The sequence below is a fragment of the Halichoerus grypus genome, chromosome 2 (genome assembly GCF_964656455.1).
Source record: "Halichoerus grypus chromosome 2, mHalGry1.hap1.1, whole genome shotgun sequence".
Classification (NCBI taxonomy): domain Eukaryota; kingdom Metazoa; phylum Chordata; class Mammalia; order Carnivora; family Phocidae; genus Halichoerus; species Halichoerus grypus.
In genome coordinates, this window is record NC_135713.1 from 172,403,329 (window position 1) to 172,422,829 (window position 19,501).

The window sequence follows — 19,501 nt, forward strand, 5'->3', positions numbered from 1 at the left end:
GTTTACTAGTCCTGTCTTCACTGTTTTGTGATTCAGTACAGTATGTGTTAAATTTATTTTTAAGTTTAACAGTAAGCCCTACATAGCAAACAGTTCATGCCATCACAGCAAATAGTATTCTGAGAGGCGGCAGCTGCAACCAAGGGCACATCAGCTAGATCTCTCAAGGGAAAGAGAGAGAAAGTGGTGCCTTTAGGTTTAGAGCCTATAGAGATCTGGCAGAACCTGTTTAAGGTGAGACCATAGGGTTTAGGGAACTGTCAGGCAGTCTGAAAGGCCTATGAAAATATTGCTGGCTGTTTTTGGCAACTGAAACTGGATAGAATCATTCTGTTGTAGGCTGCTGGAGGAAGAGAGAATTTGGGGTTTGCAATAGAGGTTTCTGGATAGCAACCAGATTGGTCAAGATAGTATGGCAGGTAGGTTCTATATTGGCAGAAAGAGATCACATTTACATTTGCTGTAAGTTTCTGATTTATTTTGGGATGGCTGGGTGGCTCAGTTGGTTAAGCGTCTGCCTTCAGCTCAGGTCGTGATCCCAGGGTCCTGGGATCGAGTCCCACATTGGGCTCCTTACTCAGAGTGGAATCTGCTTCTCCCTGTGCCTGCTCGCTCTTGCTTTCTCTCTCTCTCTCTAATAAATAAATAAGAAATCTTAAAAAAAAAAAGTTTCTGATTTATTTTGCCTGACATCTAAAACTTCTTAAAAATGTGGGAGCTACCTGAAGCAGGAACAGATGCAGTGGATCTTAGCATTATTTTCCCTTGACCCAGGTTCCTTTTTTTTTTCCCCCCACTTTTTTATTGTTATGTTAATCACCATACATTACATCATTAGTTTTTGATGTAGTGTTCCATGATTCATTGTTTGTGCATAACACCCAGTGCTCCATGCAGAACGTGCCCTCTTTAATACCCATCACCAGGCTAACCCATCCCCCACCCCCCTCCCCTCTAGAACCCTCAGTTTGTTTTTCAGAGTCCATCGTCTCTCATGGTTCATCTCCCCCTCCGATTTCCCCCCTTCATTCTTCCCCTCCTGGTATCTTCTTCTATTTTTTTTTCTTAACATATATTGCATTATTTGTTTCAGAGGTACAGATCTGAGATTCAACAGTCTTGCACAATTCACAGTGCTTACCAGAACACATACCCTCCCCAGTGTCCATCACCCAGCCACCCCATCCCTCCCACCCCACCCCCCACTCCAGCAACCCTCAGTTTGTTTCCTGAGATTAAGGATTCCTCATATCAGTGAGTTGACTCAGGTTCCTTATGAGGCACACAGCTGCCCTCTCCAGTGACCCTGTCCACACAGGCATGGTTCTATCAGAGTTATGATGACTGCTTAATTTTTGCTATACCACTGCCCTGTTAGAGTCCCACCAATGTGGAAGAACTTGCACTGATACTTTTTTCTAATTGGAAAAGCCAAAATCCCAGCAGTGGTCTGTAGGGCCCTTTGTGATCTAGCCGTGCCTTTCCTCATTGATTGCATCTGGCCCACCTTTCCTACTCCACTGTGGCCACACTGGCTCCCAGGCTGACCCTCAGAATTTGCTGAATTTGCTGTTTCCCATGTCTGGAATGTTCCTTTTCCCAATCTGCATATCTGCATGGCTTACTTACCTCCTTCAGGCCTTTGCTAAAATAGTACCTTTTTAACAAGTCTTTCTCTGTCTGCTCCCAGTATTCCTGACCCTCCCTTACCCTTATTTTTCCCCAGAGCACTTATCCATGTTAAATACTGTTTAATGTGCTTATTCATTATCACCTTCACCTCCTCTCCCACTAGAATGCAAACTAAAAGGGCAGCAGTTTTTGTCTCTCTGGGTTTTTTCTGCACTGGTATTATCTCCCAGTGCCCGGAACAATAACAATGCCTGGCACACAGTACTTAATATTTGGTGTTGAATGAACTTTTTGTTTTCATTTAAGGAAGTGTTTACAAATATCAGATGCATGTGGTTCTTGAACCAAACTCAGCAAGGCCATCTCCTCATCTTAGCAAGCAGAGTATCCCCAGACACTGTCTCTGCCTGTTGTTTCGCAGTGGCCTTATAGCCTAGCCCTGACTCTGATTTAATGCCCTTTTACCTGGGTGGGTCTGGCCCTGGTCCCAATTTTTTTTTTTTTAAGATTTTATTTTCCTTTTACCTGAGTGGGTCTAGCCCTGGTCCCAATTTTTTTTTTTTTTTTTTTTTAAGATTTTATTTTTAGGGCACCTGGGTGGCTCAGTCGTTAAGCGTCTGCCTTCGGCTCAGGTCATGGTCCCAGAGTGCTGGGATCGAGTCCCACATCGGGCTCCCTGCTCAGCGGGAAGCCTGCTTCTCCCTCTCCCACTCCCCCTGCCTGTGTTCCCTCTCTCGCTGTGTTTCTCTCTGTCAAAGAAATAAATAAAATCTTTAAAAAAAAAAAAAAAAAAGATTTTATTCTTAAGTAATTTCTACATCCAACCTGGGGCTTGAATTTACAACCCTGAGATCAGGAGTCACATGCTCCACCGACTGAGCCAGCCAGGTCCCCCTCAGTCCCAATTTTACTCTGATCAGGGACTACAAGTGCAAATTCATTTTCTCTCAAGTGGGCAAAGCAAACAGAGTCTGTTGCCTCTTTACTCTGTTCATCAGTATTTGAAGGGGCAAGAGCACAGCACATTAATGGACCCTAATTCCAACATTGGAGATAACTAGGAAAATAGAATATGTTACTGTTCTAATATTTGGAGAACTTTTTCTGTTGCTAACCTATGTCTATGTGCCACTTTAAATAAAACAAATTACCACCATGCAACTATTTATTAAACTGCTATCCTAATTGCCTAAGACTATTTTGGATGATATTTTCAGAGTAAATTTGGAAGCTAACGGGTGCTCTATAAGTGTCTTAGGGCCTCAGAGAAAACCAAAATCATTTGAATGCCTATAGGAATTAGAGCTGAACAATTCCTTTTTACTGTGAGACTAGAAAGAAGCCTTTTTCATAATCCTGATAGACACAAAGCTACAGGGAGACAAATTTTAATAGGAAGAGCAAAAAAGGTTGTCTTTCGCCAATAGATATTCATTGTATTTTTTGCTCCATTCTTCGCTAGAAAACAATTTTTTCAAATACTCAGAACAGTCTAACTTTTGCCTTTAAAGGGAACGAGAACGGTAAAGAAAATTTTAAAAGTTAATGGTCTAGCACTTTCCAACTCCAGAATTTTTGCACTTGCTATCAGAAGAGTTTACTTTGGTAGGAATGGGTGTGATTGTTTATAAATTCAGAGATAAGGAGTAAAAGGGCGAGACCCCTCTAGGCTGACATCCACTCTGGCGTGAGCTGTCATGAAGCTGGCGCTGTGCTTTCGGCCCGACCTGCGGTGCTTGTGCCTTGAGTGACTGCCACGGGTAGGCTGCTTTTTCTGCCTCCACATGGTCGTCTTGTGTGAACGTTGTGACCTATCCACAATGTTTCCAAATGGCTTTGAAGGAGAGGGGTTTCTTTTTTAAAGCAGTACTTGAGCGTCTGGTTTAAGTTTCAAAAGAATTACACAGTTTGATTCCAGTAGGTCTAACGCCGCTGCTGCTGCTTCGCCTGGGGGTCTTCCAGTGGACAGTCGTCATTCTGATTTACCCCTGCCCATACGAGATTTTGGCAGTTTAATCCAAGAGTCTTTTATTTATTTTTTTTTTTTTAAACTTTTTTTTTTTTTTAAAGATTTTATTTATTTATTTGAGAGAGAGAGAATGAGAGACAGAGAGCATGAGAGGGAGGAGGGTCAGAGGGAGAAGCAGACTCCCTGCCTGATGCGGGACTCGATCCTGGGACTTCAGGATCATGACCTGAGCCGAAGGCAGTCACTTAAGCAACTGAGCCACCCAGGCACCCTTAATCCAAGAGTCTTTTAAACCACCATCTATCCATACCACTTTACAATCTTCATCTTCTCTTTGGTGTTCTGGAGATTTAAGTTGGCCTGCGTTCTAATCTGTTCTAATTCGTGGTGTAAACTCTTTGGGAGTTTTTTGAGATTGAGATTAAGCAGATCTCCTGACGGGATGGGGACCACAGGAGGAGTCCTGGTTATTTTGGTTTCTTTTCACCTCCTTTCAAAACAGGGCCTCCTAAGAGAGCTTGGCTCTTAGGATCTCACTGCGGTTCTAAAGCCCCGTAATTATATATGCTACCAGAGGATTTACAGTTTAAGAGCTCATCTGGGGTCTGTTCAGAGCTTTCCTTTCCCTTCTAAGAGCTATTTGAACATAGAACCTTCAAATGCTGGAGTGCATGTTGTTGCCCAAGAGGGAATTAGAGACACGGCGCCACTGCTTTTAGCAGGAGATGGGGAACCTGTCACATTTTCCCTGTAAGGAGTTCCACTGTCCACGCACTCTTAACAATGAGAAGGTCCTAACGTTCTGAGGGTAAGCAAGTATGGCTTTTATCTGTGATACGCACCGGGCTGCTCAGTGGCCAGGTAATCCCAACTCATTTGTTGGGTGGAGTAAGAAAGAATATATAGCTAGAGGGTTCTTGTTTGAATCTCCTTCTTGGAAGTAAACTAAAGAAAGATGCTGTTCAAGTTCAAAATTTAATTAGTATCGGAAGGAAAGTAAATTGACACTTTCTGTGGCAGGTCTCCTGATTATTTCTGCTATATTTTTCACTGTAGTTTCTTTTCTCCTTTAAACTTCAATTTCTGAGAAGTCTCAGTTTATTGGTCAGTGGAGTTTGAAATGGAACACCGTGTTTATACTAAAGATGGTAGATACTTTTTTGGCATTGACCAGGAATGTAGAACTACAGCTAGTAACTCCAGCAGCTAGCAGAAAGAGTTACTTCTGCTTGAGTTTCAGACAACATACATCACACAGTTTGTGTGCCATTAAAAACCTGTCACTCAGAGCCATTCCCCGAGGATCTGTGGACTAGGTGGTGTGGTGCTTAAAACACATCTGAATCATCATTCCTCAGAGAACTGGAGATGGTTGGCGTCACTGCCTGGTCCTAGCTTGGACCAGCCTGCAAATAATCTTTCCAAAAGCTAAATGGAGAGGAGGAATGAAAGAAAAAAATATTCTTCAGAGACTTGGAAAGGTCACGAGTGACGTCGTGGAAGAGTGGATGATACACTCTCAGAGGTGAGCGTGTGCCATTTGCCTGGGTCTTTCCTGTGGCAGCGCCTCCTGCGGTTCTCTCTGTGCGAGGCCGCACTTACCAGAGTTCAGACCGAGTTCATCTCGTACCTTTTTATAGTACTTCTGAGTACACTGGGACACGGTTAGAATATTAATTTAGCCTGTTCGTCTCCAGCTGTGCACCATAAAGAGGCTGCAGCTACTGCAGCAGGCTCCCTATACTATGGAAGGAAACTAATTGCTGGTTACAGGCTGAAGCTGACAGGCTGCACTTTCCCCAGCAGCCACTGAAAGTAACTTTTAAAAATCATTATTATTATTAAGCATTTATAGCCCGCTCTTGTGTTTTCCAAGTGCCTCATAATCATTTCTACTTGCTCCTCCTCTTGATGTCCCTGAGAGGCAAGTTCATATTGTCATGGCCACATGTTGCACGTGACGGAGCAGAGGAATAGAGGATTAGGTCATCTGCTCTTTGGTACCATCTGTGATCTGTTTTAGGCATCCTCCAAGCAGAAGCTGAGGTGTGCATTCTGTTCCTTTGCCCATTGAATCCATTTCTTCACTGCTTGCCCTTAACATGGTGTGTATTATGGCTTTTATACTTTCTTGATGGAAACTTACAAGAAGAAATGTATTTTACACAGTACACACACAGAACACATAAAGCTGAAACAGTTTTGGGAAACATCACTTAACTCTTCATGAGATGCACTATGATACTTTCCATTTTATTTATTTTTTTTAAAGATTTATTTATTTATTTTGAAAGAGAGAGTCTTAAGCAGACTCCCCACTGAGTGTGGAGCCTGACGCAGGGCTCAATCTTACAACCCTGAGATCACAGTGACTTGAGCCAAAATCAGGAGTCGACGCTTAACTGACTGCACCACCCGGGTGCCCCTCTATTTTATTTTTTTATACCAGTTTCAACCCACTGTATTAATTTTAAGAAGCATCACTTGGTCATAATCCACAGTTTTTAAACACATCGCTAGGAGGTACTTGAAGTGAAGAATACATGTGGCACGTTTTTCCTGGAGCATCAGTCTTACTCAAAGGTAAAGGGATAAACACATTTTCATATTAAAACATATAGATGCATTATGGAATAGCATGGAACTTCAAAGAAATTTTGTTCTTATGGTGGGCTACTTCATATTATACCCCCAATCCTGACCCTTCCTGCTACTTCCACCTCAGTATATACGTCCATACTTTCCTCCTCTATTAAGGAGGTGCGCTAGAAAAAACTTGAAGTATTGTCCTTTTGGAAACTTTAGACCAAGTTTATGTTGTCTGAACCTAAATGGTTTTCAGGTACTTTGAGTAGTATATTTTACAGTTAGCATTCTTATTGAGTGCTCTGTACCAGTCACTGTTCTAGAAACTCAGAATATAGTAGTGAACAAGAGACAAAAACCCCTTCTCTCATAGCATTTATATTCTACTGGAGAGTGGGGTATGTGTGACACAGGGACAGGCGATAAACCAGCGAATAAGTAAAATAGTATGTCAGATGAGGGCAGTGGAGGAAAAATAAAGCAGAAACTGGGATAGGCAGCCCTGGAGTTAGAGATCGGGTGGTGTGATTTTATAAATACGTTGGTCATGGAAGACCTATGTGGAAAGATAATATTTGATTAAGCAAAGCCCTAAAGGAGGCCGGGAATGAGCCATGCAGATTTCTGGAGGGAGAGAATTGCAGACAGAAGATACAGCAAATGCACAAAGCCACGAGATAGCAGAGTACCTGTTACGTGCAAGGGAAAACAGCAGGCCCCCGTGGCTGCCATGGAGCTAGCAGGGAGAGAGTCACAGCACATAACATCAGAGAGGTAATAGGCTTCAGATTATAGGCAATTGTAACTTTGTATTCTGAGTGAGATGGGAAGTCATTGGAGGTTTGAGCAGAGAGGTATTTATGAGCTGACCCACATTTTAAGATCCCTCTGGCTGCTGTGTTGAGAATAGCCTGGGGAAGCTAAGTGTTATAGGGGGTGGAGGAGACAGGTGCAGAAGCAGGGGGACTATTAGAAGGCTTTGTGGTATTCTATTTACTGTGTTTGGAAAGACAGCAGGAGGTTCTGTTTTGGGATGGGAGGGGAGATCAAGAAATTGGTTTGGGACATGTTCGTTTTGAGATACTAGTTATCCAGGTGAAGATACTAAGGCAGTTGGTGTATATATGTTCTGATTGATTTCCCATAGGCGAGCTAGGCATTGATTTTAAAGCTCTCGGAAAATAGTTCTCCAGCTTGTCTGGATTATGTCTTTCTATTCTGTAACTGTTAGGATGGTGAATTTCAAAATAAGAAAACTCTGAGGCAATCTATATTATACTCTTTAAGGCTGACTCTTTAAGGTTCTATTTGAGAGGAGCTGCCATCCAGGTTAGAAATGAACTGGCTTCATACTGTGTTTTTCCCTTGATTCTTTTTGGCCTAAACTCCTAAGGAGTGATTGGCATATCCTTGGAGAATCTAGTATTTGGGTTGTGATTTACTACCTATGTTATTCTTAGCATTGAGATGTTATTTTAGCTCAGTGATTTGAAATAAAAATAGCTTTTATCTGTCATCCCTGCCTCGTTGAGTTCCAATTTGCCATGTTAGTGGGATTATGTTATGCATACAGATGATAATAGAGGTAGAAAAGGGGTTGGGAAACCAGTGTTTCGTTCCATTTGCTCAACATCTTCCCCTTAATTTCATGCAGCAAATATCAAATATTTATGAAGCTGCTAGGATGCCAGTGAAAGTGAGAGCCCCTGCACTCAGAGCTCATTATGTTGTGGGTGAGGCAGATGTAAACAGTTACTTTATCTTGTGCTAGAAGTGTATGCACTGGGTGCTGTGGGGAGGGATTAGAGTTTTCCTGAGAAATCTTAAGCTTGAACTGAATCTTAAGATTAAATAGGTCTTTTTCAGACAGCTGAAGCTTCAGGAGAATATATTAAGCAGATAGAACAACATGTAAGAAGGTACAGAGCTGTGAGTTTCAGTGTTTTCACTTACGTCTAATATGGTTATCTTTTATTATGAAAAATTCTGAATAAATAGGTAAAAGAGATGGTGAACGAGGGAATTTTTCTTTCACAAACACTTGTTCTGTTACTTTCTGTAAGCCAGGCACCATTCTCAGTGCTTTGCTGCAGATGTTAACTTACTCTTCTCCTAGCAGCTCGTGCATTGTCTCCATCTGCAGACAGGACCCTGAGCTGAGGACTGCTTGCCCAAAGTCACACAGCTAGTAAGTGTGCCGGGGTCAGAATTTGAAATCAGGTGGTCTGGTCTGGTTCCCAAACCACTGTGTCTGCTGCCTCTGATTTGGGTGTCCCAGCTTCTCAGAATTATTCTAGAGCAGAAGTCCAGGGATAGTCTTCAGGATGTCCTGGAACCCCTGATTGTATGTTAAAATGTTGCATGAACGTTTTTCAGGAAGAGGGTCCACAACTTCTATTTGTCAAAAGGGTCCCAGGGCAGAATGATTTAGTACTACTCACCTAGAGGAGTTTTTCGTGTCTTTTCCATTGTTAAAGAGCTCCAATTAGAAGAAGGATTCCCTCAAAAGAACAAGATATTTACAAGCCTATTCAGACTTCTTAGCTGACATTGTTCTAAATTAATTGCTTATCTGGTTGATCTTCCTAGGGACTTTTTCCAGAATACACACACCAGGTCCCAGATTTAGATTGTTATTTACATGGGATGAAGCCCTGGCATCTGTTTTGAAAATCTCTCCAGGTGATTCAATATGTCTCTGATTAAGAACCACTAGTATAGAGGTGCCTGGGTGGCTCAGTCGGTTAAGTGTCTGCTTTCAGCATCATGATCCCAGGGTCCTGGGATAGAGCCCTGTGGCGGCTCCCTGCTCAGCGGGGAGTCTGTTTCTCTCTCTCCCTCTGCCCCTTCTCTCGCTCGCTCTTTTTCTCTCAAATAAATAAATAAAATCTTAAAAAAAAAAAATCGCTAATATAATCCCCTGAAGGACAAAGATGATATTTTCCATACTCTTCATTGTATCTTAAATGCTTGGGACATAGTAAACCTTAATGAATGTTTGAATGAATGGCACATTGTGAAATAGACTGCTTTTTATTCAAAGATGATAGTAATGATAATCACTCGCATTTCACATAAGACCTTTCTATAACCCAGACAGGCTCACCTACACCACCCAGTTTTCCCTTCTAAATACCCTTTACAGAGCCTTGCACTACCTCAAGATCTTCTTGGTGCCCTTATTTGAAGTAAGAGTTCTTCTCTCATTGCTGAGTACCGGATGAATTAGAGAATACCTCTTTCCCGGCAGCCCGCAACTGATACAAATCTTTCCAAGTGGTGCTCTAGTGCATCTAAAAGGATGTTTGAGGACTTCTTCCCAGGGGTTAGTCACTCTGCTTATATTTACCAGACTCAAGCTTTTTGAGAATCGTGCTGTCTCAGCATTTTGGGCATCAGATTATGGGACATAGGTCAGAAACTCCTAGGGGATTTGTAATTGAAAAGCACAGGTTGCAAAGAAAGTAATTTGATGGGCTCTTCTGGGAGAGAGAGAAGAGAAAGATGGTGTCAAGTAGACATAAGCACGTTATAAAGAGGAAATAAAGGTACTATTGAAGCTGGGGGAGATGAGTTGATAATAAGCACAAAAGAACTGGAAGAACTTAGGGCGCCTGGGTGGCTCAGTTGGTTAAGCGACTGCCTTCGGCTCAGGTCATGGTCCTGGAGTCCCGGGATCGAGTCCCGCATCGGGCTCCCTGCTCGGCAGGGAGTCTGCTTCTCCCTCTGACCTTCCTCCCTCTCATGCTGTCTCTCATTCTCTCTCTCTGAAATAAATAAAAAAAAAAAAAAAAAAAAAAAAAAAAAAAAGAACTGGAAGAACTTGAAAAAAGCATATTTGGATCCCATAGCCAAAGTTTTGATAAAGAACTAGATATGCTGTTGAAGTGTAGACATTGGCCCCTAAGGGGCAGGGGGATAGCACTTTTTTACTTTATTTGCTTAGAGCAAAATAAACAAGAAATAGGCATGGTTACCAATTATAGGACTTGCCCAGAGAAATGTTTTCCAGTGATGCCAAGAGCATAGATGGGAGAGTTATTAGTGACAGAAACCAGTGGGAAATGGTGGTTTAGAGCAGTTCTCCTCCTCCTCCTCCTTTCCCTTCGTACAGTCTGTGGTTTTTGTAATGTGCTGCAGTGAAACCTGCCTGTTTCTGAGTATATACACCAATTAGTGTCACCCCTGAATAAAAGTACTTAGTGTAGCCTTTTAGAACTACAAACAGCATGCTCTGAACTGAAGGGGCCGTGGTAGAATCGCAGCCTACCTAAATCAGAAGCTCGTATTGTGAGGAGAAAATGCATTTCTTCGCTTGCGGCTTTTCCTTCTTCTAGTCATCAGATTTAACAGTGGTTGACCCAGCAAGCTTTTTCCAACTGTAGGGCTTAAGAAATAAGATTTTATAAGAGAAACAACTTTAAAACTTGCATCTGGGGCGGGGGTGGGGGCTGTATGGCACCATTTACTTTGGAAAGAGGAAAAAATAAAGGTTTAGAGTCAAATTTGCATTTGATCCTGGTTCTTCTGTGCACTAGCAGTGTGACCCTGGATGTCACTTAATCTTTCTGAACTTCCATTCCTCGTCTGCAAAATGAGAGGGGAATGACACCTACTTTGGGATATTAATGAGAACTAGAAGTAATATCATTAATAGTACTTAGTAAGTGGTAACAGGAGCTACTATTAATAACCATCGAAACAAATAATAACTGAATGGGTTATTCTGGGTGCAGAACTTGTGCCTTCAGTTTATCCCTCCAGGGGCTCCTTCTGGAAAGAGGTGGAGTTGCGGGTTCTCAGAGTGCTCCAACAGTGGAATGAGTAAGGATGTGCTTTGCAGCCTATGGGCTGGTAGGTCTTGATCTGGGGAGTCCTGCAACTGTCTAAAAGAGGAAGGAAATAGAGTGATATATTTCTAGACACATACCTCTCTTTCCCTCCTACCTGGCTTCCTATGATGTCCTAATTTTCCCTCGTTACTGTCCTGGCAGGTGGCTGTGAAAAACAATATTGATGTCTTTTACTTCAGCTGCCTCATCCCACTCAATGTGCTTTTTGTAGAAGATGGCAAAATGGGTAAGTACATCCTCCTGTCCTTCTGCCAAATATACCTTTGCCCTTCCTCTGAATGTCAGGCCGAGCATAGCCCAGAAGTACAAGTTCTTTTGAGATTTTTTTTTTTTTAAAAAAAGGGAGGGGGGGTAAGGCTGTTTTAAAGGTCTACTACTTGCTAATCATATTTATTCTCCTGAGTCACAGTTGGTCTTGCCTTGCTGTTGGTCTCTATATCACATTGCCAGTTATCTGAATAATCCAGTCACTGCAGCACAGAGTAAGTGGTTTGGTGACAAGGAGATGTGGATTTGAATCTCACCTTGGCTGTGTATTCGCTGTGTGATTGTGACAAGGTGCTTAACTTTTCTGAGTCTCCGTTTGCAAGTTTGCAAAGCAGAAATAGTTATTGTAAAAGCTGGATGAGATAATATATGCAAATTGAGCACTTAGCCAGCCCTGTACTAAGTTCTTACTGTCTCAAAATAAGAATTCAATAATTTGTAATAAACATTAATAATCCCCATGTGGTTGTTGACGTTTCTCTCTTCCCCTACTTATGAAACCACCATCTAATAAAACTCACTTATACTGGTACATATTAATTGTATTGGCACTTAATTGATTTGATTCTTACAGTGGCTCTTTGGGTAGGGAGGACAGATGTAATTACATATGATGAAATTAAGGATCAGAAAGATCACAAGAGTTACCCAAAGCCATGAAATAGGAAAACAGTGGAGCCAAGACTAAACTCTAGATGTCAGTTTCTCCCGGTGTATCTTAGTGCTGCTGATACGACATTAATTGATGTGGAGTGTAGCACCTCTGCATAGCTAAGAATTGGCTCCAGTTCCAGGCCGCTCCTGGATATATTGTAAGAGCCAGAACTCCAAAAGAGAAATTATGTAAGGCACCAGAAATCAGACTATCGACAGACTGTGCACACCCTTCCTTTCCCTCTGCTTCCCCATACAGAGCGCCAGGTCTTCCTTGCCACATGGAAGGATATTCCCAATGAAAATGAACTTCAGTTTCAGATTAAGGAATGTCATTTAAATGCTGGTGAGTAATGACTGAATTTCATGTGCATCTTATTAGATATTTGAAAATTTTGTCTTAACTCTTCTTTCCACATCTACCTGTTTCTGGTGGTTGTATGGTAGATATTTGACTTGTAAACTTCTCTTTAAAAACTTCAGGTACTTTTGGGGCGCCTGGGTGGCTCAGTCGGTTAAGCGTCTGCCTTCGGCCCAGGTCATGATCCCAGGGTCCTGGGATCGAGTCCCACATCAGGCTCCTTGCTCAGCGGGGAGCCTGCTTCTCCCTCTCTCTCCCTCTGCTTGTACTCTCTCTGTCAAATAAATAAAATCTTTAAAAAAATAAAATAAAAAATAAAAACTTCAGGTACTTTGATACAGGTACTAGATTACTTCCAAGCTAACAGATTTCAGAAACAAACTAGGATGGGTCCATCCACCCAGTTCTTCAGTAGTCAAACCCGCGTTAGTCGTGTTATGTGTGCATCGTCCTGTGAGCCTCAGGTGACTGAAGCACCAGTTGAGGATGTGCCCCTTCCCGGGAATTAAAAGGACTCTCTCCTTCTGTATCAACCTGTGGTATTGGAAGAAAGGTGACTCTCTGAGATCCTTAGGTAGAATCTTGTGTTTGTTACTAAACAAAAATACATCATAGTTGATTAAATTAGCCTTTTTTTAAGGGGCGCCTGGGTGGCTCAGTCGTTAAGCGTCTGCCTTCGGCTCAGGTCATGATCTCAGGGTCCTGGGATCGAGCCCCACATCGGGCTCCCTGCTCAGTGGGAAGCCTGCTTCTGCCTCTCCCACTCCCCCTGCTTGTGTTCCCTCTCTTGTGTCTCTCTCTGTCAAATAAATAAACAGAATCTTAAAAAAAAAAAAAATTAGCCTTTTTTTACTTGCCTTGTGTCAGCTTTCATAGGATGATACTAACCTCTTTAATCATCATTAAAAAGCCCCAGACCCTTCTGTAGTTCATTTTATTACTATAATAGAACATCAAAGCAGTAACCCAAGAGGAGAAATAGTAGCTATCAATCCCTAGTGCTTGATAGTGATAGGGCTTGTTTCACGAAGTTTCCTCGGGAATGGAGGGGCCCTGAGCTCCGCATTGTCCTGCCTTGGTCCTAGTCACTCTTTTTTGAGACTAGTGCACGGCTTTCTGAGTTTGAATGAAAATGAGCCTTGGTGCTTAGTCAGTACTTTCTCTTTCTTTTATCTATTTTCTTCTTGTGTGTTGGTGGTTCTCGTCTGGGGTTTTCGGCGTGCTGCCATCCCAGTGTCACTAGAGCGTTTCACTGGGAGGAAGAGGCAATATGGGACTACAGAGAACGGGGAGAAACTCACGGTCCTCTCATTCCAACCTTTTCTTTTTAACTTTTGTCTTTTGGGGCTCTGCGATGTATTCATCCTCTGTGTTCAGACAAATCTTCTCTTACGGGGCTTCTCCTGAGCCTTTGGAGAGGTGTCTGAGCAGATAGTCTTCTATAATTTCCATTGTAGTAACTACTAAGTTGATTCTCTTCAGGAACACCACACATCTGCCTTCTTCCTAACATATTCTTGGTCTAGGTTTCTCACCCTGACTGGTTTTGTATGTATGTATATTAAAATCTACATTTTTGCTGCATTTTCACCAAAAAATCATACTCAAATTGAGCTGCTTTTGGTGCCATATTCTAGGTAGATGACAGTGTTATCTGCCCTCTCTGAGGTTCACAGTCAGTTACCACAAACCTCATTTCATGAGTGTAGTAGGAGCTTGGGTAGCCTTCCAAGGTATAAGCTGTGCTTCAGGAAGCTGTCAGGTGTAGAATCCAGAGTGGCTCCTGGTGAGAACCAGAGCAGATCCTGTTAGGCAGCTTCCGTACCCAGCTTGGAAGAGACCCTTCATTGTAGTCACTCTTGTGGTAGTTGGTCCTATGGCAACATTTCATGTATTGCTCTCCTGAGAACACTTGTCCTTCAAAGAATAAAAGGGGGTTCTGTGTCAGTTAAAGCTGAAAAATGTAGCATGTGATGGGCCTCTGCTAGAAGTTGCCATTGCATGTGAGTGCACATAAAAGCTGAGGAGTCTGCCATTGAGGAAACATGTTTAACTCAATGTGAACTGAATTTATGGACCATGGAATTTAAAATTGCAAAATGCTTATTTTTAACATCTTGTGAAACACCAGTGTTCCTTTTTTTTTTTTTAAAAGGTTTTCTTTTTAAGTAATCTCTACACCCATCGTGGAGCTCAAACTCACACCCCCGAGATCAAGAGTCGCTCGCTCCACTGACTGAGCCAGGCAGGCGCCCCAACACCAGTGTTCCTTGAGCATGATCTGGGGAACACTAGCCTATAGAGAACAAAAAAAAACCGCACAGAATAATTGGAAAGAAGATTTGGTTTCAGGGGCGCCTGGGTGGCTCAGTTGTTAAGCGTCTGCCTTCAGCTCAGGTCATGGTCCCAGGGTCCTGGGATCGAGCCCCACATCGGGCTCCCTGCTCAGCGGGAAGCCTGCTTCTCCCTCTCCCACTCCCCCTGCTTGTGTTCCCTCTCTGGCTGTCTTTCTCTCTGTCAAATAAATAAAACCTTTAAAAAAAAAAAAAAAAAGATTTGGTTTCAGACATCCAGTATGAAAGGGAAATGCTTTTTCGAAAAGAAAAGAGAAGTTTGGATGACTGAGGGTTTTAGTCTGGCCTGCCAAAATAATAGAAAAGATCCCCCTGCTTCCAGATTGGAGTTCTGAACCCTTATTGAACCTTGGTGTACGTTTATGATCTTGCCAAAGAGGAGGTGTCTGGCCTTCCTCCCAGTGGGGCTGTGTCCTCTGCTGTAGCCTGGCACAGTTTCTCGGCAAACTCAGTTCCGATCAGTTCTGCATGGCTTCATGCCAGGCCTCACTGCCTCGGGTGCTCCAAATACCAGCAAGTCGGTTTCTCAGTGACACACCACTTTATGGCCGCGCCGCACATGCAGTGGAAGGGACAGCGGCCACTTTTGTTTTCTCTGGGAGCCCAAGGCCATCATTTTCCCACACGAAATCACTGCTAATCTTGCAAGACCACTTCCTGCAACTAATCCTTTCTAGCTTTTCCTCTGCATCCATCCCAAGGTCTGGAGTGGCCTGGCCGTTACATTTCCTTCCAGTCCTGAGGGCTCTATTAACAGTATGTTTCCAGGTTTAGTGCCTTCTGATTCAACACCCTGGGTCTAGCTGGGAGCTAAAAATACCATCCTTTCCAGCTGATCTGCCCTAATCACAATAGCACCAACACTTTAAATAGCTTTTCTGTGCCAGAGTAGACATTTGACAGATGGAACTAACACTCTGAGGGCTATAGGAAGTCACAGGCTTTAAGGACTTTACCAACCTAGCCTTCTGCCTTTTCTTTTGCTCTTCCATTTCTTTCTAGAGAAGAAACAAGAAACCCTCTTCCCAAGCCTTAATAATTAATCAGATCTTAATAGAAAGGTATGTATGTAGGGGAGCTTGTGGTACCACTGGTTGTATAATACTAGAAAATTTTAAATCTTGAAGGCACTAACGTATGGGCCTCCCTGCTTCCTAGCACTTGTCATCTCTTTTGGTGTCAAGAGTTCTGCATGAATCTGTTTTGCAGCCTACCATCATAGCTACGTTTGGGGTTAGCATATGTCTGGGACCACTGTCTTAACTGCACAAGAACTAGTTGTAGCTCTAGAAAGGAAATCTTTCTGGCAAGCAGTCTACAAGCCTGTTTTTTTAAATTGTTTATTCTGAAAAGCTCAGTGGCATATTGTGTCTCTAAACACTAGTTAGGCACTACAGTAAGGGACGGATCTTTCTTCTGGTGTGGGGACTTAGGTAGGGGTGAGTTCTGTTTCTCTGGTTTGCTGTAATCCTCCCTATCTTTGGGACATTTCATAAATGAAATGCTTCGCTGGCCAGCACTTAAATATAGTTTGGTTGCTCAAGCAGTAAAAAGTGTTGTTTTTGGCAGTCATACTAGTTTTGGATTTGGTTGGCCCCAAGTGCAAATTTCCCCTTTCCACTCTCTAATACGAGTACCATCCTCCCTCTTATTGCTTCTGGAAGAAGTGTGACCTTAGCTAAAGTAGGAAGATGAAGACCACATTCACACCTCCTCAGAGTTTAGGCCCCAGACTCAAAGAGCCAACTTTGGGAAAGAAGACGAACCAGAAGAAATCACAACTAGAAGCAAATATAAACCTATTTGACAGCTTTTCTTATTCTCTCCTTTGGGGCAGAGCTCCGTGTCTTTACATTTCCTTCTCATTCTCAGATTCTCACAACAGTGGTAAGATTACATCTGATTTCCCAGGAGTTCAGGTGTGTAAAAGGAAAAACTATGCTATCTTGTCAAGAAGTGTATCCCAGTCAAGAGGCACTTGGCTGGCTCGGTCGGAAGAGCATGCGATTCTTGTCCTCAGGGTCGTGAGTTTGAGCCCCGCGCTGGATGTAGAGATTACTAAAAAAAAATAAATAAATAGGGGCGCCTGGGTGGCTCAGTTGTTAAGCGTCTGCCTTCGGCTCAGGTCATGATCCCAGGGTCCTGGGATCAAGCCCTGCATCGGGCACCCTGCTCTGCGGGAGGCCTGCTTCTCCCTCTCCCCCTCCCCCTGCTTGTGTTCCTGCTGTCGCTCTCTCTCTATGTCAAATAAATAAATAAAATCTTTAAAAAATAAACAAACAAACAAACTTAAAAAAAAAATGTATCCCAGTGTGGCTGGGAAGCCTCCTTACATCTGGTTCCCATTGGTATTCTTAACAGGAACATTTAGCATAGTCTCATTACCCTTTCATCTCTATATCCTCAAGCTCAAACGTAATATCTAAGATTTATAAAAATTGGGCACCTGGTTGGCTCAGTTGGTTGGGCATCTGCCTTTGGCTCGGGTCATGATCCCAGGGTCCTGGGATTGAGTCCCATGCCAGGCTCCCTGCTCAGCGGGGGCCTCCTTCTCCCTCTGCCTGCCATTCTCCCTGCTTGTGCGCTCTCTCTCTCTCTCTTTCTCTCAAACAAAATCTTTAAAAAAAAAATTGACTCACACATACTTATGTTCTAGAGCCCTCCCTTCATTTAGTCTTCTGGTAGAAATTCTATACAGCCATTCTGTAGGAGCAGAGCCAGGTCTCTGGCCAGAATGTTTCCTAAATGAATTAAAGTTTACCTTCATTCAACTTGTTTGTTCTACCTGGCTGTTTGCCCCATTTTCTAATTTTGGAAGGCTGAATGTGTTTGTGTGCTTCCATTTCTTAGCCTGTCATCTCTTCCGTAAGTGGTGACATGACGAGAAGTCTGTAGGAACCTGGGCTTTGCTATATACACGGTCTAGAATATGTCTGTGCCTGTGCAGCAAGGCGGCTCTTCAGTAAAGGCTCCTGTGTGTGTGTTCTGTTTCCTTGGAAATGGGCAGGAGCCTTGAAAGTTAGGAATGGATTTTACAACTTAAAACAAGCCCCCCATGTCTTAAAACAAGACATTCCTGTCAAAACGCATTAGCCAAACGCCAGCTGGTGGTGTTGCCTAGCAGCTCAGTCTAAGCTGCAAGAGCCCTTCATTATGGGAACCAAGGTGGCAGAACTGCCTGACCCCTGAGAAGGTGATTAAAAAGCACGTGGAGGCCCACTCCTCCACGTATTGCATATAACGACCCAGAGATAGACTTTTGAGCTCCTCAAAGATAGCCGGTTCTTAAGCTATAGCTGCTCTGCTTGGTGTTGGTGAAAACCTTGGAGGGAAAAGGGAAAGAGTCAAGTCACAACTAAATGTGGTGCAGATGTTTAGTGACTGGCCTTTTGTGCCTCCTCCCCTGAGCTCTCATTGGTTTGAATGTGAGGAAAAGACATGAGAGGAAGAACTGCTTCCAAAATTAGCCAGCATCCAAGCAGATGGGGGTTTCTAATGCCGATGGCAGTACATCTATCTCGGCATCTCCAGCCCCAGAGTCAGAGGCTTCTTCACGGGGGTTGATGGCAAGTACCTCTTATATCCCAGGTACCGTGGGAAGCACAGCGATGAAAAACTCCAGGGTCCCTGTGCTCAGAGAGCTTCTCTAGGAGAGGAGGGAGGCCAGCCATCATGGCATCCTTTTCCTAGAGAGCACAACAGAATAGGATGGATTTTTATGTGGAGAATTCCTGAAGTCAGCACAAGTAATTTCGAATTCTCATCAGAAATGAACATCCTAAACTTATCAACAAAGAAGCAGTGTTTATCGTCTCTATTCTTCAAGTTTCTTTCTCTGATGCTTCGGCATCTCTCCTCTTAGCAGTGAGAGAACAAGGAGAGCGAAATGACCTTTCATTGCAGACCTTCGTGTCTCTTTGATGTGGTAGTCACAGGGAGGACCCCAAACACCAACCTGTTCTCACCCTGGGTTGGTGACTCCAAAGGCCTCTGCTGTGACAGCTCAGGGTATATTCTGCCTGGTGGCAGTCATCTTAGCACAACTTCATGCTTTCTTAGTCTTTTGTTGAGACTTTTTCTTTATTTATTTGGAGGCATGATATTCCCTGCAGGCTTAAGAAATCTTTTTTTTTTTTAAGCATCCAGGTTAATAAACTTGACTTGCAGGATTTCTGCAACTCTGTGCCCTTTTCTGATCCTGGCACATGAGTCCAGAGTGGCTCATGGTGAAGTAGAGAGTAAATGTGGATTTGGTCATCTGTCTGTGTGTCCCTTTGGTCATCAGTCTGTGTATCCCTGTAGCTCTGGGATCAGTGTTCCAGAAATGAATGCCAACACGGCAGTCACCGTGGCACCACCCATACACCCATTGCTGTCCTTGCCCTCTTCGGAGCATTTTTATCTGTGTAGCACCTAGTTTAAGACTACCCACTCTGCGGGGCGCCTGGGTGGCTCAGTCATTAAGCGTCTGCCTCCGGCTCAGGTCATGATCCCAGGGTCCTGGGATTGAGCCCCGCATCGGGCTCCCTGCTCGACGGGAAGCCCGCTTCTCCCTCCCCCACTCCCCCTGCTTGTGTTCCCTCTCTCACTGTCTCTCTTTGTCAAATAAATAAATAAAATCTTTAAAAAAAAAAAAAAAAGATTACCCACTCTGCTGACCCACCATAATCTCCACAGGTAATATTTTCACTAGTGTTTAGTTGCACCTTACTCTGTTTTCTGTCCTGGAATCTGTTAGGCACTTCCGGAGCCTCTTCCTCACCCTGTGCTATTGTGGGAGAAGGGCCTTCTGAAATGTGTGTGTGCGTGTGTGCGTGACGGCACT

The 19,501-nt window shown here is 43.3% G+C and overlaps 1 protein-coding gene across 5 annotated transcripts in view; it reads left to right on the plus strand.

The window, feature by feature from the left end:
* Positions 1-19,501, plus strand: part of AP2B1 (adaptor related protein complex 2 subunit beta 1) — a 133,500-nt gene that overhangs the window by 107,225 nt on the left and 6,774 nt on the right. For all 5 annotated transcript variants that reach the window (XM_078063718.1, XM_078063724.1, XM_078063712.1 and 2 more), the window contains 2 exons: positions 11,182-11,266; positions 12,221-12,307. In XM_078063718.1, the coding sequence (XP_077919844.1) occupies positions 11,182-11,266; positions 12,221-12,307 (172 nt within the window). The remainder of the gene's footprint in view (positions 1-11,181; positions 11,267-12,220; positions 12,308-19,501) is intronic.